The sequence below is a fragment of the Idiotropiscis lumnitzeri genome, chromosome 20, assembly GCF_059441095.1.
Source record: "Idiotropiscis lumnitzeri isolate Australia: NSW breed Sydney's pygmy pipehorse chromosome 20, RoL_Ilum_1.0, whole genome shotgun sequence".
Lineage (NCBI taxonomy): Eukaryota > Metazoa > Chordata > Actinopteri > Syngnathiformes > Syngnathidae > Idiotropiscis > Idiotropiscis lumnitzeri.
Window position 1 is genome coordinate 4973134 of NC_142410.1, and position 25561 is coordinate 4998694.

Below are 25561 nucleotides of genomic sequence, written 5' to 3' on the forward strand. Positions count from 1 at the left end.
TTGAGTAAATTGTATGGACTTAAAAGATTCAAATTCCATTATTGTACAATACTTGCTGAGAGGTGACAGTAGCTTGTAAATATTCCCTTATTGATCGTCAAAAGAATAGGGTATGATGAGAGCAATCTGATTGGCCATTCAGTCAGCGCTGTGATATTCCTACAATGCTGGGGCATCACTGATGCGTTTCTTCCTCTGGAAATAAGTAGAACTAAATAATCATTTAGAACATTGTTTATTATGACATTCCCAATGCACAGTATCTTTATGATTTAAAAACTAACACCCGCAATAATAAACATCGTAAATGAATACCTCTTGGCAGCATTAAAAGGGCAAATAAAACCTTACGATCAGCTTGTCGCTCACATTTCAGGGCGAACTGAACATAATGCAAACATGTTCTTAAACTAATTGCAGGATAACGACCCGTTGCCTCCGTTTCAGCCCCCGCACTGCATGTAAAAAGATTGACTTGCTGATATGAGATCTTAGTAAGTATATCATCACTGTCACTTGTCATCACAGTTCGGTATTTTTATAGGTTTGTTTTTTTTTTGTTTTTTTTTTAAGGGTGGCTCGTCTGCTGAGTAGAAAACATGTACACATGGAGAACTACTAAAGGGGAATGGATACTGACGAAGTGAGGAATCCCTGTTTGAGCTTGTTTCTTTGGAATGTTGTGGGCCATTGTTGAAACATGTTGAAGGCATCTCTGCTGCTTTTCTATGCAAGTGTATGATGAGGACCGTACATCGAGATATTTGAAAATATACAACATCCGAACAGGCAAGAGATGTGCGCAGCCACTGTATGCCAATTTTAATATGCGATGAGTATACCATAAATCGTAATCCCTGATTTATGCTTTGCGTGTTGTGGTCTTGCTATGTTGCAGGTTTTTTTTAAATTTTTTTATTTGCCTTCAAATATGTTAACGTGAGAGTTATTCTAAGGCGTAAACTACAAAAAACAGTTTTTGTTTTTCCACATTATTAGTTTTATTATTACCAGTCCAAGGCATGGCAAGTTTATTTGCATGTCACCATTCAGAAGGAAAATCTATTGTGCTTTACGATTATCCAGGTTTTTGCCCAAATTCATTTTTTGCCCACAGTAAAAAAAAAAAAAAAAAAAAAAGCATGCTTAGTTCGGAATTTTTCACAAGTGCCATTGGTTGTGTCGATATGTGCCCAACGATTGGCTGGCAGCCGGTTCAGTGAGCCCAGCTGGTATTGGCCGTAGCTCATTTGTGACTCCATTCAGGACAAGAGTTATGAAAAAAAAAAAACGAATGGATGTTAATGGAGCAGAGGGGGAGGTGGAGGAGCAGGCGGCACAATACAGGAAGCGGTGGCAGTGGGTGGCGGGGGTGGAGGAGGAGGAAGAGTGGCAGCTCCTGCTATGGGTGGCGGTGGAGGGGGAGGGGGAGGAGGGAGTGGGGTACCACCATTGACAGAAGGTTGCGGGGGTGGAGGAGGAGGAAGAGTGGCAGCTCCTGCTATGGGTGGCGGTGGAGGGGGAGGGGGAGGAGGGAGTGGGGTACCACCATTGACAGAAGGTGGCGGGGGTGGAGGAGGATCAATTCCTGCAACTGGAGGTGGTGGAGGGGGAAAAGACATGCCCGGACAGAGATTGCTTGGTGGTGGCGGAGGAGGTGGTGGCAGACATGTTGGTGAGGTCAAAGAAGGTGGAGGGGGCTGGCCCATGTCCATATTGGTAGGAGGAGGAGGAGAAGACAACCCGGCGCCGATTGGAGCTTGAGGTGGAGGAGGAGGAGGGAGGTCAGGAGTGAGGTTGTCGCCAGCAGGCAAGGTGGGGACTGATGGAAGAGGCACAGCGATGCCTTGGTTGGATCTACAGCAAGAAATGAAAACAAAAAAATGCTAAATCAAGGCCTGTCGAATGTGATGAGGTTTGCGCCACAGAAGGCAGTTCGAAAATGACGGACGGACACATCTCACTTGGGATAAATCAAATTTTCTGAATCTGAATTCGAACCTTCTCCAGTCTTTTGCACAGCATGCAGAGCACTCGCATCATCAAGACTTTTTTTGTATTTTTTGCATTCATTTTGTAGGCTTTGTTTCCAGAAAATCAGTTCCTTTTTGGGGGTTATTGTATTCAATTACCTCATTAAATGATAGGTTAATAGATTTTTCAATTATTTAATAACTGACAGAAAATATTTGATAAACGAATTTATTAACAATTTTGCATTTAATTTCTTAATCAATTAATTATAGATAATTGACTAAGAATGTGAATCAATTCTTATTTCATTTATTATTATTATTATAAACAATTTTCTGTATTTAATTTATTTTGGATTTTGAAATAATCGGTCAGTTATATAAATTTGAAGGTTTATAAAATGAACAATTTTATTCAGAATGTTGATAAATTGAAAATTCAGCTTATATAAATGATACAATTTAAAAATCTGAATTAATAACACTAGTCAACAATTAAAAGAAAATCTGAGATACAAGTAAACATTTTTCTGGATATTTTTTGTGCCGAGTCTGAGTTTTTTTCCCTCTAGCACATAAGGTTTATAAAACCATATGTACTGAGTAACATTCATGAATTAAAGGTTAGGTTCAACAACGGGTGGAATTTTTTTCCTGAAACGTCATAGCTTGAAATTACAATGCATGGAAAATCTAGTATTGTGCAAGATTTAAAGATCAAAATTTAAAGTGCTTCTGATTCACCTCAAGTCAATTTCACATGTTCTAGTCGACTTTTCTTACTTTTTCCCCTGAAGCCTGTTGGTGTCGGAAACTATGCCAATCCGTAAAACTAATTCCGCAAATGTATTTTTAGATTAGATTTCAGCAAATGTGCATGTATTTTTGTTCTTTTTACGTACATCGAGGCATCGGCATTGCTCAGCGTGCTGTCGGCAGTCCCTGTCCTGCTTCTGGGGGTCTCTTGTGAGACCTGTGGGACACAGGATGACATCATTCCTCCTTACAGCCAGTCACATGACACTCGAAATGTGACCTTTAAGGTTACCTGGAAACTGTGTCCAATGGCGTCCAAGCTGCGGTACGATATAGGTACTCTTGAGTAGCTTCTTTCGAGCTCCCTACCCGAAGGGGGCGGAGCCACAAGCTTGGCCCGTTGGTTGTTTTTGGATGTAGTGAAGATGCTGATCTCCCGCCTGGCTACTTTCTCATAGTGAATAGAAGCAGCCTGAACCAAAGTGGGGGAAAAGAAACACTCAATACTACCGACACTTGGGTACAAAAAGACAAAAATTGAATGATGCTTCTCACCAGTGACATGAGGTTGACTGATGACTCCATGTTCTTGACTTGAATTGCCTGAGAGTCGAGCAGTTGGACCAGCAAAGTGGCCACGCTGTTAATTTGATAGGTGACGCTGGCCAACGCCTGAATGGCCAAAGCTTTGGCCTCCTCAAGAGCCTTCGTTGGCTCATCTGCCTGCAGGAGTTTATTAAAAACACACCGCGTTTGCCTTTCCTTGGAGACGAGTTGAAAGAGTATTCAGGTAGAATTGCTCTGAGGACATGTTGGCATTTTTAATAATATGTAATGATGCAGGTACAATACTTCGAGATGGAGTCAATTCTGTCGCCCCCTATAATGGAAGTTTGCATTACAGCAAGAGAACCGTCTTCGGTTTTATGCATTGTAAAACTGCAATTTAATCATTTGGCATTTCATTATTGTTGCTGGCAGTCTTCCTCAAAACTAAGCATCATGTGCATTGTTAAACATATGTTGTGTGTGTGTACCTAATGACGTGTTCTGCATATTTGCGCGTGTGGTTTGTCATTTGTCACCTGCAGGTAGTTGTTTTCGCAGTAGTCTGCAACTTGCTGCAGGTTGCTCTGGTTCTCAATTAGATTCTTCCTGGCTGTCGGCGCCTCTTCGAAAATCTGAGAAATAACCTGAGAAATGTTTTCGGTGTCCGCCATTGCTCTTTAAAATGTTTTTTTTTTTTTTTTTTTTTTAAATCCTTCTGACTATTTCATGTTGCTACTTGAAGGAGGAGGATGGTTTGGGTTCTGGGGTCTGACAGAGGCGTTGCTCCATGACTGAGGAGGGCGGGACGGGGTGTGGGGTTCCGTGGCTCTTTTCGTAAATAGTTTTTAATCTGGATAGGATTAATACCATTGCTATTATTTATAATTATATATTCATTTAATATTCAAAAGTTATGTTGTTGCAGATTTGATTGTGAAGTTTAATCCACGAAGTACAATGCCAAAAGTCACACTCATGTCTTTTTAGTCTATACCTCCCTCTAGTGGACAAACATTTTAAATAAAGCCAGTCTTGTCTTTTTTTTTGTTCTGTATCTTTCTAAGCGGCATCAAAGTTGGTCCTTCTGCTGCTGCAACGTTTCATCCTGTACGCGATATTTCGGCATTCTCCAAAGAGATAAATAAATACATAAATAATTAAATGCATAATTAAGTAAAAAAATTTTTTTTTACATATAATCATGGGGAATTTAGTTAATGACGTATTTATTTAATTCCATATTGAATTAATTAATGAAGCATTTAAGTAATTAATTACATTTTAACCAAACATTTCATAGTGTATTTATTTATTTAATTTTGGCAAAGTCCTCCATAAATCACATGCTGTCAAGTACAACCTGGCTATGGCGACACAATACGACTTCGTCTTCAGGCGCCACATTGTTGCCATCTACCGGTCAGTAGGAGAAATGCTGTCGGTTACAACTTCCGGGAATCTCAAACAAATAACATGAGCCGTATTTCGATTTGTCTCGTGCTATATTCTATTTTCGTTTCAGAATTAAAAAATAAAAGTCAAACTGTTTAGTTCAGACAACAGACTGGAATACAAAGATGTTTTCAAAATTCGGTGTTTTGATATTAAAACCAAATTCAAATAAGTAGTCGTTTTTCTGTTTTTAAAATTTGTTTTCAAACGTAATATCCAAATATCCAAAAGAGACGAGGACCGTGTCCCACGCAATATTATTTTATAATTGAACATTTAACTTCTTAGACTTTTCTTTACTCGTTCCAGAAAACAAACAAGAAAATCAAGCTATATTTTTGTTTTGGGGTTATATATGGGAAATCTCGAATGTATTCGTGTGAATAATTATGAGACAAATCTTCCTCACACCACAGAGCTTCAGTACAGAAAGTGCACTGAAAAGACAGCCTAGCTTCATTTAAAATATTTGTCCACTAGAGGGAGGTATAAACTAAAAAGACAAGCATGTGACTTCTGGCACGTTTGATGATATAAAAAACAATTGAAAGTGCAACAAAATAACCTTTAAGAATTGATATTACATACACAAATATATAATTAAAACGAATAGCACTTATAGTAATTTATTTAAAAACTATGAACTTTTGATTTTCTAGGAATGAAAAGTGATGACGTGATCATTTGAAAATATAAATACTAAAGTGATTCATGGAAATAGCGTTGTGTAAAATATTTATTCGTTTCGTAATTATTGTGTGAAATTAAACTAAATCAGTGTCTTCACAAAGTTAAAATCATGAATTATTATTATTAAATGCGGAAAAAGGTGAATTAAACATTTTATTTTCGTTTCAGTAGTGTGCATGAAACTGGCAGCACGTTTGCATTTATTCGATGCCCAAGAAGTAATAAGCTCTGTGTTAAAATTGACAGACGCATGTACACTGCACTCAATATTAATATTTGTTATTTTCATGATGATCAAGCAATCCTTTTTTTTTTGGTAGTAGTCATGTTATTGATATTGACTACACGTTCACACTGATGTACAATATAAAGGCAGGAGTATATATATATTTTTTTGTGGTTTCTAAAGAGTAGCCAATATAATGAGAAGCATCAGAGGCATTTTACGTGGGACAGCATTGCATAATGACAGCAGAGTCAAACCGCTTCATGTTTTGCAGGAAATCCTGTCCGAACAGTTGGAAGTCCACTAATTGCAGTGTAATAGCTCTGAGTGTGTGTTCCTGTGGGCGTTTACATCCACAGTTTCAAATTCAGCAAGATTCCACTCGAGTTGGACAGTGGTGCTTGTTTATCTGACATTGAAAAAAAACAAAAAACAAACCATGGGCCAGAGACTCCCATGTGTGAGCTTATCAACTGACTATTTGGCACCGAGTCCGCATTGAGCCATGTGACAAAGTGCAAAAATATTTGGTTGGCTAAGAAGCACAACCACAGGTGTGTAAACACATTGATATGAACTTTGACTAAAAGGGAATGACGACATATAAATGTGTCAGCTGTTCGATGCTTAGTAGATGCATCGCATTCATTTAGTCTTGTTTTCGTTTTCAAGGATGTCATAATTCCTCTTCAATGTGCTTCTCCAAACAAAAAGAAGAAATCCAGTTGACCTTTTGCAATGAGCTGTGCCCCCCCCCTCTCCAAATAAAAAAAACTAAACTGACCTATCAGCCCAGATGCAAATGAAAATTCACAATGTTGATAAGATTGGACAACCTGTTGCTCAGTCTCAAAACAAGGCACACGTGCCATGCTAAGTTCATTTTCAACTAATTAAATAACGATATGCTGCTGCAGTGATATTTACAAATGTCTTAAAGAATTCATTTAGGGCTTTTCAATGATTTAGACGAACTTCTTTTTCTCGGTGGAGTATATTTAACAAAACGCATTCAAAGTTATGTTAAATCGGAGTCACCAAACATCTGCCACCATTTACATTTTTTTTTTTTAACTTATCTGAAGCTGGTATTTTTCAACCGGTAATATTGATTTTGCAGATCGACTAATGATGAATTCCTATTGCTATTAGTAAAACATCACTTAACCCTGAGATTGGATGTTTCCAATAGTGGAAATTATTTCTAGTAAACATGGTCAGCAAACGTTTGTATGCTGGTTTTCGAGAGAAGGGTCAACTTTTATCTTTAAACTTTAACTAATTCAACCTCTGATCTACTCATTTTGAGGCTAAAGATCAAACTAAATGGTTAAAAGAACTTTCAAGTCACAGTTCTTGGTTGCCCCCCCCCCCCCCACCTTTTCTGGGTTTCAGCCTAATCTAATCTAATGCAATCTAATTTTATTGGTCTCCTCTCAGAAATCAGCGTTGTCAAAAATAACCTTTCACCCGAGCAGACGTCAGACCGCGCAAAAATTCTGTTCCGTTTCCTTTCAAATGTTTCTTTTCAATGCAGAAGTTCTCCTCACTGCTTTAAATATCATGACAGTTTAAACATTAGTCACATTCTGCGACCTCAGACGTGATGTCAGTTGTGTCAGAGCCGCAAATGCACAAGCGGAATCTGCTAACCATCAATCATCATTTCACACTCACGAAAAGCTCGACGCAAAACGCTGCCCTTGTGGAAAATATTAACAAGCGACTGAACGATTACGCGGCAACCGGCTCCGGTCTTGAAAGGGGAATGTGTCTTGCAAGTGAACATGAATTAATCAAAAGGTCATGACAGCACTATCGAGTCAAGATATCCTATCGTTGGGCCTCCTCCCTCGCTGATTAGCAGCATTTAGATGGCACGATGTACGTATAAGCAGCCTCATTTATGATGTTTCCTTCCCGGCTTGGGAATAAACACGTGCGACAAAAAGATACGGCGCTTTTGAAACACCCATCTATCTCCACATTTATCCTTGTATCTATCTACACTGGAGATAGATAGATGGATATAGAACCGGGGCACGTAGTTTACATCAGATAAATGCACAGATGTGTCCCAAGAGCACACACACACGTTAGCCAAAGGTGGAATGCTGGTGCATTAATGCAATTTAAAACCCACGGAGAAGTAGCACTGTCACTGGAAGTAATCATGGCTCATCTTTCGCTTTGCACAATAACATCAACATGGAGCTTTGGACGAAATGCAATGCACGATTCTAGTTGAGGTCCCGGTAAACTGCTTGAAGACAAACCTTAACAAACACTTTAACATTTTAATTGCCGAAGTATCGCCCTACTTGCCGTGCTGAGCGAGCGCCGCTAATCCCCCCGCCCCTAAACTAAACTAAAACTAATATATAAACTAAAATAAAACCAAGAATTTGGGGGGGGGGGTGCAATTAAAAAAATAACTAATTAAAAACCAGTCAAAACAAAATAAAAACTAATTAAGATGGAAAATCCCAAACTATTACAACCCCGGTGGATAAACAGATTAATTGCGATCTGCCATCCTGTTTAAGAACATTTAATCGCCCTGCCTGTCACTATACGTCACAGGCAAAGATAAAATAAACAAATAGTCATTTTTTGACCAATTAAGTCAAATTGGATCATTTCCTTCCACGCACCGAGCACCGTCTGGGTTGTGAATAACACTTTAATAAAAGATAAGATGTGACACCTGATAAGATGCGACCTCACCCCAACGCACACACACACAAACAAACGCACGTTACACAGCAGTATCCGCAAGCAGTGGTGTGCGACCTCCACCCAAGATTTGCTTCTCGAGGCTATCACGGTCCCTTCACACCTCACAGAATTCCATTACAGAAGGAGCCACATTCAATTATTTGGGGATTGGAAGACTGCAGGACACACACGGACTAACACGCATGCACACACTCGGAATACAAAAGAGCAGTAAACACTTTGTCGGTGGATAACACTTTTATCACTTCGCCCCCGCTGCGCCGTTCTCAAACTTGCAGCCCGATGACTTGTAGAACACATCAGTGCACGCGCGCGGACTGTGAAATCAAACAATGAATAATCACCAACCAACCCAGCAACGTTTCTTAACTTGCGCGCCGAGTAGCCAAACGCCAGTTGGTTATCAGTCGCGTCAATAAGTTGCTAGCTTGGTTTGCGGAGACATCTCCAAATCTGCGCCGATATCGCATATCTTCTAAATATCCGGCATAAATCTTTATGGCGATCCAACAGAAGGTCTTCTTTTTGTGTGTTTTCAGTCTAAAGATAAGCCAATGTGACCGTGAACGTCTGACAGCATATGATAATAACTTGACCGCTTTGACCGAAACCCTTCCATAGGTTCTGTTTTGAACGGTTTATTAAAGCAGTGCAGGATCCAGTTGTTTTTTAAAAAATTAACATTTGACTGCAAAGATGACGATTTTTGTGATTATTCGTGATGCAGTTGAACAAAAACGTCAAGGTCAGGAAACGTTTAGGCTGACATGTGCGCTGTCATCGGAGGTGTGAAGCAATCTGGAATTATTATTAGACAAGGGAGTTTATATTAAACAACTCACATGGACAATTAATAAACCATTCGTGATGAGAATAATCACGGGCATATTTTCTTTATTATTACTATTACGGCAGCTTAGTAAGAGGCGATGAATTTTTGGGGGTGTACAATTGCATTTATTCTCAAAGAAAGTTCTGTCTTTTGAATTTCTATCGGGGTATTTTTATTTTATTTTATTTTTTCTTTTTAATTGGTACTAAATGTAAAACATATGACAACCATTCCACTCCCCCCTTTGTCTTCCTTTACACTCGCTAAACCACATTATCGATTGTAAATGTGTTTATGTGCTCTAATTTGTGTTCTAATTACTCGCTAATTTAGGTCCAAATCGCAGTCAGTGTTCGCTGACAACCTTCAGGCTTCTACTAGGAAGCAAACAAAATAGCCGACTAGAACATCTGGACTTCGTTTTGGAGCAACTAGAGGCACTTTAAATGATACTTTAAATGAACACACTTGTTTCTACTTCCCATTCAGAAACGATTATATTTGTTTAGTTATTTTCAATGACTGTAAAATGGGATTTTAAACCCACTGTATACATTTTTGTATGTTCTGTTACTTTTCTACGAGACCCCCCCCCCCAAAAAAAATTAGAATATCAGTTTATAAATGTCAAAACCAATCGGGGCAAAGAGCGAATATCTCTTGAGTGAGAAAGCGAGCGAGTATATAAGTCAATTTTAGCGTTTGCGTTCGTCTCACCTTTCTAATTTCCCCCAGCCCGTCATGCCTCTGCTTTCTACCCCCTCAATGGCTACTCCACCACACCCCTCTTCCGTCCCCCTCTGAGCCTGTTTGTGCGTTTGTACTGACAGAGGCAGCAGAGAGCAACGTATTCTGCGTCCGTCCTCGTGCCGGTCCGCTAGGAAGTGACAAGTCTCTTCTCGGCTCGGCTGGTGTGTCGTATCTTATCTCCCTGTGCTCGGATTGGCCTCCAGATGCTGATGCTGCCCCGTCTGGAGGAAGGGAGAGGGAGGGGGGACTTGAGAGAGAGAGAGAGAGACAAGTAAGGCATTAGTGTGCGTGTTCTAGGGTGGGGATTATGTTCTGTGTTGTAAACGGGTGCCAGTGTAGGCTGCAGAGGCGTGTGGGCTGGGTCACACTCGTCTTTTAAAAGACACTCGCGGAGCTCGGTGACCAGTGGCGAGGAGCTTCAGTGAAAGGTGTTCTTTTCCTTTTTTTTTTTTTTCCCCCTCCCAACTTTTTTTTTAAAATTTATTTTATTATTGGCACTTGCTGCTAGGAGGCAGACATGGACAAGTTTGTCTGGTCGCTTGTGTTCGTGCTGCAAGCGGTGCAACAAAGTGAATCCGTGCCAACCAGCTGGCTGCCGGGGGACTATAGCAGCACGGCGGCCGATGCAGTGAGGTTTCTCAGCGACTACAACAGCACAGCGGAGGAGGCTTTCTTCTTCAGTGTGTCTGCCAGCTGGGACTACAACACCAACTTGACAGAATACAACTCTCAACTGCAGGTAAAAAACCACTCCTGGAATATCCAAGCTGTACACTCCAGTGCATGTGAAGTGAGCTTTGCCTGATTTGGAGTTTTCCACAATTTACTTCCATGATTTTTAAAAGCAGCCAAGTCACAGCTTGGATGAGGTGCAAATGTTGCAACGTACAACCTTTGACAGTTCTAAAGACATGGTTAGTTTTTGCTGCAGTGGCTTTCTAAAGGCAAGCATGACATTAACGGTAGAGTTGGCTTCATATGATGCCTGAGGAGCAAAAAGGCAGCTGCACGCATCCATGAAGCCAAAGAGTCACCAAGAGAGATTCGAATGGTTGAAGGGCAAAAAGAAAAAAAAACACTTACTCTGAGGTTTTTATTGTGATGTCCGTGCTTGTACAGCTGTCACAACAGGAATTCTCTAGTCTATAACATCCAGGCCTGGAGAACAGGTGGAGATGCAGGCCCCCGCCATGCCGGAGCCAACAGGGTCACGGTGCAGAATGAGTCGAAATGTGTTGCGCCTGCGAGGTGAACGGCAAAGCAGAATGCATCATAAAGAGCGATGGGAACCCATTTGGAAACAGCAAAAGGCTGCGGTTAGGGAGATAACAAACATGGAGAAGACATTAAGTGCCATCACCGCCGCATCACAGGCAGGGAGGATTTGGTTTCAGGGCAAATGAGGTTCCGGTTGGCATCAGAATAAAAGCCATTAACAGGAAACAAATAGTTAACGTTTATGAAAGGCTTCAAGGCCCACTAATAGACGCCGCCGTAAAATGGCTTCACAAAGATTAATGTTGCTAAATTGGCTGGTTACATCTTTATATAAGATGCCTTACCAAGATTTTAATGTGGCAAAATGAAAAACAAGGTGTTATAAACAGAAGTAATTGCATTTATCTGACACCTGAACAAGCTAATAAGAGCCAGTGCAATTTTGCTCAGTACAATTAGTCATTTAACAATGCACGGCTAAAAAGTCACAAAACGAGGAATAATGACGATGATTGTGATACACCGCAGTTCAACACAACCTTAAGAATCCCATTTGGCCTAATGTGAACCAACAATAGAAAACACCGTAGGCAGGCTAACAAATGGCATCGGTGTTGCAAACCGTTAAAATAAAATTACTCACAGTCAAATATTCTTTATCCTCCGCAAAGAATAAGAAATGTTACGGTGGCTTACTGAGAAGCTGAGATCATTTTTATTTATATTTGCATGTCTGCATTATACCGCCCCCTGCAGGCCTAATGACACACAAAAGAAGGATCAGCATAATGTCCAATGAACTGAAGCAAAAAAAATAAATAAAATTATTTAGGGAAAAAGGTATCAGACTGAGCATTTATACTTTTTTTTGCCATAAACCTTGTATTAAAACTTTTATTGTAATTCATTATTTTAGCAATGCTTTTACTGTCATTCAATGCACGGTCATGTGCAGGTTGTATATTGCGGTAAAACAGGAGCTAAAGCCACTTTCTTAATTTTTACTGCCTTAGTGCAGAAGACGCTAGGCTTGTATTGCATGCATGGGTGGGGGCCAGTTAAAAAAAAAAAAAATAATTGAGTAAAAGAGCGCAATGGAGGGGAAGTGCACAAAGGTTAGAGTTAATGCTTCAACTCAGCGTCGCCACTTTTCCCTCCATCAGCCTGCTGAGAAAACTGAAGATAAGAGCCAGGCTGGAAAGAAGCCGCGGCGTAATCACAATGTGTGTGCAAATATTTTCCCCATTTGTGATTGAGCCAGTCAGTGTTTGTCACTCTTGACCTTGAGTGAAATGATTAGGGTTGCAACATAGCAGTTTCGTTTCTTTGGGCCTAAAACAAAAACAACAAAAAAAAAAAACTAAACTAAACACAGCATGGGAATGTACAGTCAAGTGGTCCTGTGACAATTTAAGAGGGGATTGAAATATTGCACCTGCACAACCTCCTTGTGCAACAACAATCCACTGCATTAGCATTCTGGAATGCTGAACTGAAGATCTCATACGGTAACGTTACGTCACCGGGGTTTCAGTCCAAGCCGCCCCCGCAATAAGTCAAATTCGCGATTAGAGAAGAACCCTATTTAAATACTCGCTAGGCATGTTTTTATAGCCTATCATTTTTTTCGAGGTCTTTAAGCACACTTTTAAATGAATATAAACACATTTAAACATAATATAACGAGAGCATGAAAGATGACCTAAAACTTGCATTATAACATTAACCGAGAGCCATCGCTTTCTGTCGGCGTAAAAATCAGGATTGATGAGGATTTGACATTCAATAATCTTCAACGAAAAACTAGGCTGACGTGTGCTTTTGGAACACCCTTTCAAGTCAAAATATTGTTGCCATCATTTGAATTCTCAATATCTGACTAAGCAAACAAAATTAATTAGGCTTCATGTTCCGAATCTTATCCAAATATTCAATATGCACACTACCTTTGACACGACACACGTTTTCCTTTCTATTCTTTCCAACTCTGCTTTTCAGATGTGGGTGGGTGTGTGTGTGTTTATATATATATATATAAATAAATAAATAATTCTATGTTTGTTTTGTGTCGTATCATTAAAAAAAAAAACACATTTGATAACACAAATTTTGTAACTCTTCACTTAAAACGAACTGTCAACGGTTCTTGTTTGTGTACTTTTAAGATTGGTGTTATAAAGGCGACTTAGATTGATAACCTTTCATGGCTGATCATGTCTCAGCTACCTCAGGTCACTAGTTGCCCATCCCTGTATTAGAATATGCGGCGGGCCACTAAAAAAAAACGGAGCATCAGGCAGCAAATGGCCACACCCAACTGCACTGTATCAAATTGACTGTATATTTCCTATGTGCCCCTCACGGTGTCTTCAGGTAAATGCATCCATGTGGGAGCAGGCCTTTACTGAGGCCTGGGGGCTGAAGGCCAAGACGGTGTTCACTCCCGAACTGCTCGACACGCTCGACCCCAAAGATAAGAAACTGATGAGCAAAGTCATGGTTCTTGGAGCCGCCAACCTGCCTCCAGAAGAAAGAGGAGAGGTTCGTCTCGATTGGTTTTGACTCATTCGCCCTATAAGCACTGAACTCTGATTTTCTCTATGTGCGCAGTATAACACCATTCTGAGCACCATGGACAATATTTATTCAACCGCGCAAGTGCATCCACAGCCAAACGTCAGCTGGAGCCTGGAACCCCGTGAGTAAAATCCGCATAAATGGTGTAAAACAGTTGTAAAGGCGACGTTTAGGGAGCAAATCTTTGTGAAAACTCTTTTTATCAGTTCCTGTGAACAGGATGGGGAAAGTTACTTCACAGAGGAAGTGTTGAGGAGATGCTTGTGTTGAGTAAAATGCGCGCTAACAGCTTTGAATTGTGGTGTGAGTTGGGAACAAAGGCCCTATGTAGCGTCTGCAACATAGTTCACTGTAAGCATTACGTAGTTTATGTAACATTCTAGTTTAATTTTTCGAGACTAATTTATTCATTTCTTATTAATAATGCATTTTTATTGCTGCTTTTAGAACAGATCACACTGATTTTAAAGGCAGAAAACTTTACGTTGTTCAAATATGTGCATTCAAAGTATGTAAAAATGCCATCGTTGAAGTGTCTGAAGCAGGATATCAACAGGCTACTACTTATAGTTTTGCTCCGGTTTCATTCTAGTGACCTTTGTTTGTCTTGATCACATTTTTTTTTTCATTGACGCTCATCACTACACTGACAAAACTTGTTCATTATTCAAACACGTTGGTAAATACAGAACAGCGCTTTTTGGTGTGACGTTACGCTTATGAATGAAAATGCATTCTTTTGGTTTTATCATTATAACTGTCACCACAATTTGGCATGCGATGACAACTAATTTGCTTTAAAAAAAATATCAGAAATGAATCATGATTGGAGCTGAACAATTTTTAAAAACATTATTGAATTAATTAAATTAATAATAATAATAATAATCAACTAACTAAATAAATAAATAAAATAAATAAAAGTGTAATTTTGAAAAACAATATATAGCTATTTATTTTGAAAGAATAAGCAAATAATAATGTTCCTTTGGTCTTTCATCGACATGATTTTGGAAAGAAGCTTTTCGTGTGTGGTCCCTTGCAGATCTCAGAGACATCATGGCCACCTCCCGGAGCTACAAGAAGCTGCTGTACGCTTGGGAGGGCTGGCACAACGCGTCAGGCGTCCAACTCAAGGAGTACTACCCCAAATTTGTGAAGCTCAGCAACAAAGCCTCACAAGCTGATGGTAAGAAATTCACACTAAAACACAGACTACATGTGGTTGGATATGAAAAGATAATATTTGCATCTAGGTATTTCTGATTGCATATTAAGGGTGTAATAAAACCGTATTTGAATCGGAAAATCTGTTTGGATTTAAAAGATGCGAGTGTATCGAGTCAACCAAATCGAATCGTAACACTTTGAAGTTATAAAGACATATATAAAAGAGTTATTGGAGAGATTATGTCAAGCTTTATTTGCAGGGGATAGGGGTCAGAAAATCTCTATATAATTGACGACCATTGAAATACATTGGGAGTTTTTTTTTCTTTTTTTAAACACCCCAAAATTCCTCATTTTTTTCCCCCATGAAAATAAATAAATAAATAATAAATAAAAAATAATATCTCACACACACACACACACTGTCCTTGAATTGCAAAGTACCTCATGTATCGCGATAAGACACCCCTAATGTACATGTATATAACTAACTTTATAGGGTTTAAAGACACGGGGGCTGACTGGCGCTCTTGGTACGAGACAGACAACTTCCAGGAAGTCATCGAGCGCCTGTACAAAACAATCGAACCGCTCTACCTGCACCTGCACGCCTTTGTTCGCCGACAACTCTACAAGCAGTACGGCTCAAAGTACATCAACCTAAAAGGACCGATTCCCGCTCATCTTCTGGGTACAAGCACACTTTACTGGCAATCTGCTTGGAAAAAACAATAACCAACACGCTCTTATCTCGTCGCAGAGGACGTACACGCTTCAAGCAGCAATTTCCTATGCCGCATTTGCCAGCACGGAATCCCATAACAAGGATGGATTGTTGCTTAAGTGTGTTTTCTTCCTCGCCCTCAGGAAACATGTGGGCCCAGACCTGGAACAATATCTACGGCTTGATGATACCGTTTCCTGACAAACCCAACATAGACGTGACTGAAGAAATGGTCAAAAAAGTAAGGGAATGGGAGGGGTTGTCACACGCTACTGAATCACTCAACTACAACTGAAACGCTTTTTTTTCAGTACGATTACTGACTCTTGTATATTCTAACCTCCTAGGCTAGAAATGATATCTCTCTCTCATGTATTGTAATCTAGAATTTTGTCCCTGGCAACCCACTTTAGTAGCGTGAGGAGACCCAACCTACCCTACGGAGATGACCCCTGTTTTTGTTTCCTGTGTTTGGCAGGGCTACAACGCCACGACAATGTTTCGTGTTGCAGAGGAGTTCTTCACATCTCTGGGCTTAGCCGAGATGCCGCCGGAATTCTGGAAGGAATCCATGCTGGAGAAGCCCGATGATCGAGAAGTGGTGTGTCACGCGTCTGCCTGGGACTTTTACAACCGCAAAGACTTCCGGTAATTTGACGTTAAAATATACGTAGCTTTCATGGGGCTGTGTGTAACATCACACTTAGTATGTCAGCAGGATTTCTTCAGTCAATAAGGACATGAGACGTCATTATCTGTGTCTCGCGCTGCAGGATCAAGCAGTGCACCACAGTGACGATGGAGCAGCTCTTCACCGTCCACCATGAGATGGGCCACGTGCAGTATTACCTCCAGTACAAGGACCAACCGGTGGGCTTCCGTCGCGGGGCCAACCCGGGATTCCACGAAGCCATCGGCGACGTCCTGTCTCTGTCCGTCTCCACACCCAAACACTTGAAGACCATCGGGCTGCTGGAGTCGGTGACGTCTGACGTTGGTAAAGAGACACGATCGACATGCAGATCATTAAATGAGAATGTTGAACTCAAGTTCCAAATGGTGGTCCTGCAGAATCTGATATCAACTACCTGTTAAAGATGGCACTGGAGAAGATAGCCTTCCTTCCTTTTGGCTACCTTATCGACCAATGGAGATGGGGCGTATTTGGGGGCAACACCCCCCCGGAGCGATACAACGCAGAATGGTGGTACCTCAGGTAGGTTTTAGGGTTGCTCTGAATTTTCCAAGAATGAATTTGAATTATTTGAATTCACTTAATATGATGGAGTCACGCATTGTCACATGGGCAGACTTAGCAAAAAAACAAACAAAACTCATAAATGGAGTAACTTCCCGCGGTGTCTCGGTTATGTAATCCATCTGTTTCTTATTCTTCTCTCAAGGACAAAATATCAAGGCATCTGCCCACCCACCAAGCGCACGGAGGAGCACTTTGATGCCGGCGCAAAATTCCACATTCCTGGAAACACACCATACATCAGGTAGCCTCATGTTTTATTTATTCACAACACTTTAAAATAGGCAAAAGGGAAGGCGATTCACTTGGTGTCGATATGCCTCAGCATGTGCATTCTGGCTGTCTGATTTGTAATCGCGCTGACTTGCATCCAAAACCCAACAAAGCCATAAATGGAGAAATGTGAGTACCTTAAGGCGTTTCATGCGTTCACATACAAAAACACACTAGGCAAGATGGGAATAACACTAACAATGCATGCACGATGGGGAATGAAGGTGTTATTGTATACGCTGATCTGAATGCAGTCAACAGAATTGCCGGTAATGGGATTTTCAACAATACGAACGTTTTACAATAGCAGGAAACGGGCTGCATGGACACAAGCTGGACTTAGTTAACCACAAAAGAACATGACTAATCGAAGAAGGAATATTTGTATTCCTACCTTAAGGGGATTCTATTTTTTTTTTTTTTAGTCAGGCAGCACAGTGGCGCTTGTGGTTTGTTTGCACATTCACCCAGTGCTCGCGGCATTGAAGTGCAAAAGTTGTGGGCCATCTAAAAGCCTTCCTTGCCGGCCTAAATACTATCACAAGCATTAAGTTACATTTGCAACCTGAATACTAATATTCTTTGGTCTGCAGGTATTTTGTTAGCTTCATCCTGCAGTTCCAGTTCCACGAAAAATTGTGCCAGGCAGCCAAACATACTGGACCCTTGCACACATGTGACATCTACCGCTCTGCAGAAGCGGGGGCCATTTTAAAGTAAGTTTTATATTGACGCGGGGTCAAGCTCCGGAGAGGTGGTGGTATGGTGACACAATGTCTTTGTCTTTCAGAAAACTTCTTCAGGCCGGTTCTTCTAAGCCTTGGCCTGATGTGCTGCAAGAGGCTATAAATACGAACAAGATGGACGCAGGCGCACTGATGAGATACTTTGATCCAATTATCAAGTGGCTGGAAAAACAAAATGTCAATGAAGTCCTGGGATGGCCCGAGTTTAACTGGGTCCCGCCCATTCCTGAGGGCTACCCAGAGGATATCGGTAAACTCCCAGACCACACGATTGAGGGTTTCCTTGATTCTGCGTCGTGGCTAATGTTGCCCTTGCCCGTGTAGATAAAAACACAGATGAGCTGGATGCCACGAATCTTCTGGATGAGTACAACAGTACAGCTGAAGTGGTGTGGAATGCGTATACGGAGGCCTCCTGGGCGTATAACACGGACATCAATGAAGCCAACAGGCAGAACATGGTGAGACCTTCAACAAAAGTGATGTTGAAAAGTTTGGGGCCAGTAAAAAATAGAAAAATAAGAACATTTCAAAGTGACCCCAAACCTTTGAACAGGAGTTTATTGATCCATCCAACCTTTTCTATCAATTGATCAATCTGCCACTAAAAAACTATACATCCGTCAATTGATCCATCCGTTATGGATCAATTATTTGGAGCAATGCCTCTTGCCATCCATCATTAATAAAAATAAATAAATCGCTAAATATCCAATACGTCATCATCGTCAAGCACATCCAACTATTTTCTTGATCCTGCCATCACTCTTTCTTCTCCATACATCGTCAAATACAACACAAGCAGTCACCAATCCCACCTTCTCCTTCCAACCATCCATCCACCTGCTGAATGAAAGCCAATTTTGTTCACCAGCTCCAGAAGAATTTGGAAATGTCAAGCCACACTTTAAAATATGGCCAACGGGCACGGCAGTTCGACACGACGGATTTCCAGAACGACGCGGTCAAACGCATCATTAAAAAACTCAGCGACATCGAGCGGGCCGCACTGCCGCCGGCGCAGCTTGAAGAGGTGTGGAAATGTTTCTTTGCACCTCACAAATATTTGTACACAGCAGCTGCTGCGGAATGGGCTCAGACTAAGCAAATGTTGATCGTTACTGTTTTAGTACAACAATCTCCTGTCCAACATGGAGACCAAATATAGTGTGGCAGAAGTCTGCAGGGATAACGGAAAATGCCATCCACTGGATCCAGGTAAGAACACAAAAATGATACATTGGGGCATATCTGGCAGGTGATGCCACAGTGACCATGTTCCGTTATCTTTCAGACCTTCAGAAGATCATGGCGGAGTCCAGAGATTATAACGAGCTGCTATTTGCCTGGAAGGGCTGGCGAGACGCAGCTGGCAAAGTACTTCGCTCGGATTACGAGCGATACGTAGAACTGGCCAACCAAGCTGCCAGACTCAACGGTATGACCGGAAGCTGTTTTGCATCTCAGATATAATACGATACAACAAAAGATGCACTTGTTCCCACTCTATATCGTATTTTCTTTCGCAATTTATTGAGGAGGGCTTATAGTTTTCATAAAAAGTGCGGTTTATTTGGTTTAAAGTTTGCGGGAGGGAAGCTACTGTTAACAACCCTTCATCGTGTGTTGCGGCTTTACAGGTCTGGAAAATTTGCGGATTTTACTGTCAAAAAGGGTGTAAATCGGAATATTTCAGTTCATGATGGTTTTGTTTGAAGATTAATGAACGGCATATCCTCTTTAATCCTGCTTTTTACGCCGACAGAAAGCAACAGTTGTGGGATTATTTTTTAATGCACATCTTTGGGCATGATTATTGACACGTATAGTGAGATGATAATTGAAGTTCGCCGGTTTGGAGTTAAATTGATTCATTTACTGTAAAAACTTAGAGGGATCATTTCACTATTATGCCGCTCGAACAATATTATTGTGTTATCCGTTGTTATTGCTGTCAATATATCATATGATCTTCAATTATTAAGTCTTTTAAAAAAAATAAGTGCCATAAATGCTAGAAAACATGCCTAAGGAGCATCTGAATACGGTATTTCTATATAGCAGGTTTAATTTATTGCGGGTGGGTCTGGAAGGAATTTTCAAAAGGTTAAATTAATGCTACAGTTCTCATTAGGTTGCGCAGTAATGAAATGAGCTCAGGGTATGATAGTTATCACCATCTATTCTTTTCTGTAGGTCACACTGACAATGGTGCTTTCTGGCGCTCACTGTATGAAACGCCGACCTTTGAGGAGGACCTGGAGAGTCTGTGGAAGGAACTGGAGCCGCTCTACCTGAACGTGCACTCCTACGTTCGCAGGGGTCTGTACAACAAGTACGGTCCGAAGCACATCAACCTGAGGGGACCTATACCTGCTCACTTGCTCGGTGAGGCTGCGCAACCGGAATGGACGTCACAAAAGTCAACTATTTTTTTATTATTTGGATCTGTCGAAGTGTTTATTTGATTTGCTCAGACCGTACAAAACCACAAGGCAGTCAGAACTGTGCTGTGGAATTTGCACAAACACTCCAGCCAAAATGTTCCTTTTGTGTGGGGGCATACTCGGGTACGACTAATATTCTGCAGCTGGCTGCAGATGCCTTTGGAATTGCAAAGGATTTAATTTTCTTTCAGGAGCGTCAAGCGTGAGATTGTGTGTGACACTTGAACACAGTTAGGAATTAAACTGGCGCTCCAAGAATGCAGCTCGGTGAATAAACATAACGGAGCAGAAGCGGATTCTGACAGTCGTGTGTCGCCTCAGGTAACATGTGGGCGCAGACGTGGTCCGGCATCATGGACCTGATCATGCCTTTTCCACACGCCACGCAAGTTGATGCCACGCCAGCGATGGTGGCACAGGTGAATATACTAACTGCATGCATTCTTTGAGCAGATTTTACAGAAAAGAACTTGCAGTGCGGGAAGAATTAAGTCATAATTTAAAGTCTCCATGAATTAATTCTTTCAACCTTCCAAATCTTTTTTTAAAGCAACTTTTCTAGTAATGAGTCAACCAGAAAACGCCTTCATAAGGTACAGAAAATATTCTGTTGGTACTTGATGCAAACAGCCTGACGAAAATAGCACTCAGCCGTGGTTGAACTGTAAACAAAGGGGAGAGAAATGATGTGTACTTGTGTTGGTTTGTTTCTCCTTGTCTGAGCAGGCTACTTTGCGATTCAAGGAGAATTTCATCATGTTAAGAGTAGATAAATGGGACTCGATCTTGTGCGTTCTGTGGCGTGGGATCCATTGTGACTGAAACGGCAAAAATAAACGTCTGCATTCTCATTTCACTCCTATTTCAAATTGACCAATGACAAGTCTGTTGCACGTGTAAGGCTTTTTCAACTTCACTGATACATCTTTTTCTTTTTTTTTTTTACCGGCAACAAGGGCTGGAATGCCAAGAGAATGTTCCAGGAATCAGACCACTTTTTTACCTCTCTGGGGCTGCTGCCAATGCCGAAGGAGTTCTGGGACAAATCCATGCTGGAGAAGCCCACCGACGGACGCCAAGTGGTCTGCCACGCTTCCGCATGGGACTTCTACAACAGAAAAGACTTCAGGTTAAAGCAGCATTTTCTTTTTTTTTTTTACATGTTTGAAAATGTTTCTGCGGTGTCTGTATGTCATTGTATGTCTTTCCATTCAGAATCAAACAGTGCACTGTTGTGACCATGGATGACCTGATCACCGTCCACCACGAGATGGGCCACGTCGAGTACTTCCTGCAGTATAAGGATCAGCCCTTGGCCTTCCGTGAGGGTGCCAACCCGGGCTTCCACGAGGCCATCGGCGATGTTCTGGCCTTGTCCGTGTCCACACCCAAACACTTGAAGAGTATCGGCCTCCTGGATAAAGTGGAGAACAATAATGGTGAGGTAGCATGAACTCAGACAGTGTCTGTTAGAACGGTGGATGCACCAGTACCACTTTTTTTGCACGCACACACACCAAAATACGTGCATACTGTATAATATACATATCATGTACATCAAGTGAATTTTTTGATGAATTGAATTTTTCACCAAATGAGAAGTTTATTTCCTATTTAATTCAGAGACTCTAATATATATATATATACTAATTCAAACTCCTTATTATGATGTTACAGAGAGTGACATCAACTTCCTGATGAACATGGCGCTTGATAAAATCGCCTTCCTACCTTTTGGCTACCTCATGGACCAGTGGAGATGGAAGGTGTTTGATGGACGTATCCCACCATCTGAGTACAATAAAGAGTGGTGGAACCTCAGGTAAACGGGAGACTTGAGACAATGGGGACTCGATCCCAGCTTGAGAACCACTGAGACCCATTAACGGATGTGTTGGTTGTTTTTAATGCAGAATGAAGTACCAAGGCCTGTGTCCACCTGTCCCCCGCACTGAGGATGACTTTGACCCAGGTGCAAAGTTCCACATCCCTGCTAATGTTCCCTACGTGAGGTGAGTGCTGTTCCTTTAAAACAAACAATGCATCAAATAATTAATCACTGATGAACCAACATTGTGCGAACACACGCGTGGCGATGAGATAAGAAACAGACGAGGGCGTTGAGCTGTTGGTGACGATATTTTCCATGTGACCCAACTTATGAATCATCAGTCATTAGCGTGAGTTGGTTTTCAAGCACTTTTATAACAAGGATGTATTCATCATCCCTCAGGTACTTTGTAAGCTTCGTGATCCAGTTTCAGTTCCACAAGGCCCTGTGTAACGCCGCCAAGCACGTGGGGCCCCTGCACACGTGTGACATTTACCAATCAAAGGAGGCCGGGAAGCTGCTGGGGTGCGTGAACACGACGGACATGAATCATGTCACGTGTGTGATTTTCATGACAGTGATTCTGATATTGTCATTGTTGTGTCGTCATGACGACCCGCTCGTATCTGCAGAGACGTGATGAAGCTCGGTTTCAGCAAGCCCTGGCCCGAGGCCATGTCCATGATCACAGGCCAGCCCAAGATGAGCGCCAAGCCACTCATGGAGTATTTCGAACCTCTCATTAAATGGCTGGAGCAAGAGAACGACAAGAACAGGGACATCCGCGGATGGCCCGATTACGACTGGAAGCCTTTGAGTAAGTCTTGAATGTTACTGCACTGAAAAAAGTTCCGGACAAATGCGGACAAGATCGAGTCCAACATATGGGAAGCACATGTCCTAGCGAATCTCCTTCCAAGAGGAAATAGTAAAAGTATCAGCTGGAAGACTTTCGACTTCTTTTGGGTTGTAGTTTCCAGTGAAATCTTTCTCCTCCTGCTTGTTTTTTTGATGAGATTCTGTTGAAAGGATGTGAAAAGATTAGATTGATGGGAGTGAAAGAGAACACCAGGGAGAGACAACCGCAGCTGTTGTTTGGACAACACACACAAAGACACACACGCAGTTTGGGTTTAGTCAGCACACTCCCATACGTTACCTTGCCTTTGACACTTTGCATGACCAAAAGTCAAATGTTAGTCACTCAGGATGCTTGCCTCATTGATTTATTTATCCATTACACTTGTGTTTTATGATTTGGGAACCTGCAACAGTCCCGTCCAAACTCTTGGCAATGAGGGCTTAGACCATATCAGAAAAATAAATAAAATCACTGCAGTTTATTTAGTCACTTAGTCATCATAAAAACATCTGAAAATCTTGCTTATCGTTCCTCGCACTTCCAGCAGGTGACCCCGAGATCAAGACCAGCACAGTGGACTTCCTGGGAATGGACGTGAACAGTGCAGCCGCCATTGCAGGTCAATGGGTCCTGCTGGTCCTGGGTCTGGTCCTGTTGGTTGCCACAATCTTCCTGGCCTACAAATACAGCAAGTCAAAGAGGTCCAACAAGTCGTTATCGACGATAGAGCTCAAGCAAAAAGACTACATGGCAAGTGCATCCTGCACAGCATCAAGCCTAATGTGAATATCGGTGTTTTGTCATTCTGTACAGTTCATCTGATCACATTTGTTATACCTTCCTATTAAGTTGTGTATATTTATTGTATACTCTAATTATATTTTTGTCTATGCAAAAAAAAAAAAAAAAACATTGCAATTTTGTAATTTATTTGTAATGTTAATAGGTAGGGAGGAAATATTTGTAAAGTCATTGATTGTGTAAGCATTTTTGATGTTGTTTCTTATTTCTACAATTAAAAAAAGAAAAGTGACCGACTTTGGCACATTTGCAGAAAATTCATTTGACAGATGTTATGAACAACTGAATTACATTAAAACTGCACAGTATAAAAATCATCAGAGTTGATGCACTTTAGCAGTCCCCCCCCCACCGTATCCAGAGGAGTCAAAGGGGCCTCTGTAAGGTTTTGAAGTTCTCAGTGTCGAAGCAGAATACCTGGCAGCTCTCAGGTAACATGAGCAAAAGCAGCTAGGCAACATTTTGTCCCAGCAGAAACGACTGAATCAATGTCTTCTTAGTCCAGCCTGCTTTTTGGCAATGAAAGCTTGCCAAAAAAAAAAACCTGGACGGCATCCCAAAGTCCCGTACAAATATACACAACAAATGAAACCCACTCACTGGCCACTACAATATCACGAGGATGTCATTTTTCAGGTCAAACTTGGACTTGCCCTCGTATTAAACGGAATAAGAAGTGCCCAGTGAGTATACAATGTATGTTCGTTCAAATAGAGAATGAAACGTATGTACATTTATGACATAACTACACATTTTCAAGTTGATCACAACATGGAATCCAGTGTGACATCGTCCTAAAATCAGCTCCTGCTGTGTTTGCACAGGACTGCAATAAATAGTCATCAAGTCAAGGCCTTGTGATTCAAAACGGCTCCAGTCAAGTGAGAAAATGAAACACTCGCTTCCCTCATTAGTACAATCCAAGGGCCACTGTAATTAATCGGCATAAAGGAGGTGCTGACCGATAATGTACCGATGACACGTCACATAGAAAAAAAACAGAGTTGTTAAAACAAAACAAAATGAACTCATCGTTTTGCACAGGTCAGTGCAATGACTGGCTTTGTAAAAAGAAAAAAAATGCAGCAATGGCACAGAAGCACAAATACTGTCCAGTGGGGCCTTGAGATACAAGTTTCATTCGTTACATGAGCACGCTTGTATCTTTCCTCATTGAAATGAATGATGTCAATAATGCGTAAAAACTCCAAATGTTTTGGAATGTGTTGTTCTATAATATTGCGGTTTACACAACAATTATGTAACTAGAGAATTTAAGCGAATGCAAAGAATTTGTGCATCAAAATTAATTAATTGATGCCATTTGGGGAAGATTCGGACAGTGATACACATAAAGACAAGTTTCACAATTACTGGAAGTGGCTTAGTAAGCTGCACTGATATTAGACATTTTTGTAGAAGATAAAAAAAAAAAAAAATAATATGCATGATGTAAGTAGTTAAATTGTATTATTGTCCGCATGTGTTTTGTACCGTTAGCGATAGTGATCTGCTGCTCTTCATGAGGGTTATTCGTCAGCATGAAGCTCTTGTTAATTTTGGCCACGAGTATCTCAAGGCATCACTGTATTTAAAATCATGGAGAAAATGTGAGGCTGCTTGGGGTAAAATAATAATTTAAAAAAAAAAATGAGTAAATAGAAAGAAAAAGGAGAAGAAGCTATCA

At 41.1% G+C, this 25561-nt stretch overlaps 2 protein-coding genes across 2 annotated transcripts; one reads left to right on the forward strand and one right to left on the reverse strand.

Annotated features, from left to right (window-relative positions):
- Nucleotides 1-310: 310 nt before the first annotated feature.
- On the reverse strand, nt 311-4239 carry abi3b (ABI family, member 3b). The gene is made up of 5 exons (XM_088283746.1): nt 3815-4239; nt 3285-3452; nt 3022-3201; nt 2876-2946; nt 311-1857 (listed from the first exon to the last, which is right to left on the reverse strand). Exons 1-5 carry the CDS (start codon nt 3947-3949, stop codon nt 1302-1304), a joined length of 1110 nt encoding a protein of 369 aa, XP_088139872.1. The 5' UTR covers nt 3950-4239; the 3' UTR covers nt 311-1301.
- Nucleotides 4240-10109: 5870 nt separating this feature from the next.
- ace (angiotensin I converting enzyme (peptidyl-dipeptidase A) 1) lies at nt 10110-24111 on the forward strand. The gene is made up of 26 exons (XM_088284349.1): nt 10110-10395; nt 10476-10706; nt 13559-13726; nt 13796-13883; nt 14808-14951; nt 15432-15623; nt 15800-15897; nt 16135-16304; nt 16430-16653; nt 16728-16872; nt 17060-17158; nt 17781-17903; nt 17978-18183; nt 18258-18394; nt 18808-18966; nt 19064-19151; nt 19228-19371; nt 20130-20321; nt 20702-20799; nt 21337-21509; nt 21596-21819; nt 22058-22202; nt 22294-22392; nt 22614-22736; nt 22844-23028; nt 23618-24111. Exons 2-26 carry the CDS (start codon nt 10485-10487, stop codon nt 23857-23859), a joined length of 3888 nt encoding a protein of 1295 aa, XP_088140475.1. The 5' UTR covers nt 10110-10395; nt 10476-10484; the 3' UTR covers nt 23860-24111.
- The last annotated feature ends 1450 nt before the right edge of the window (nt 24112-25561 follow it).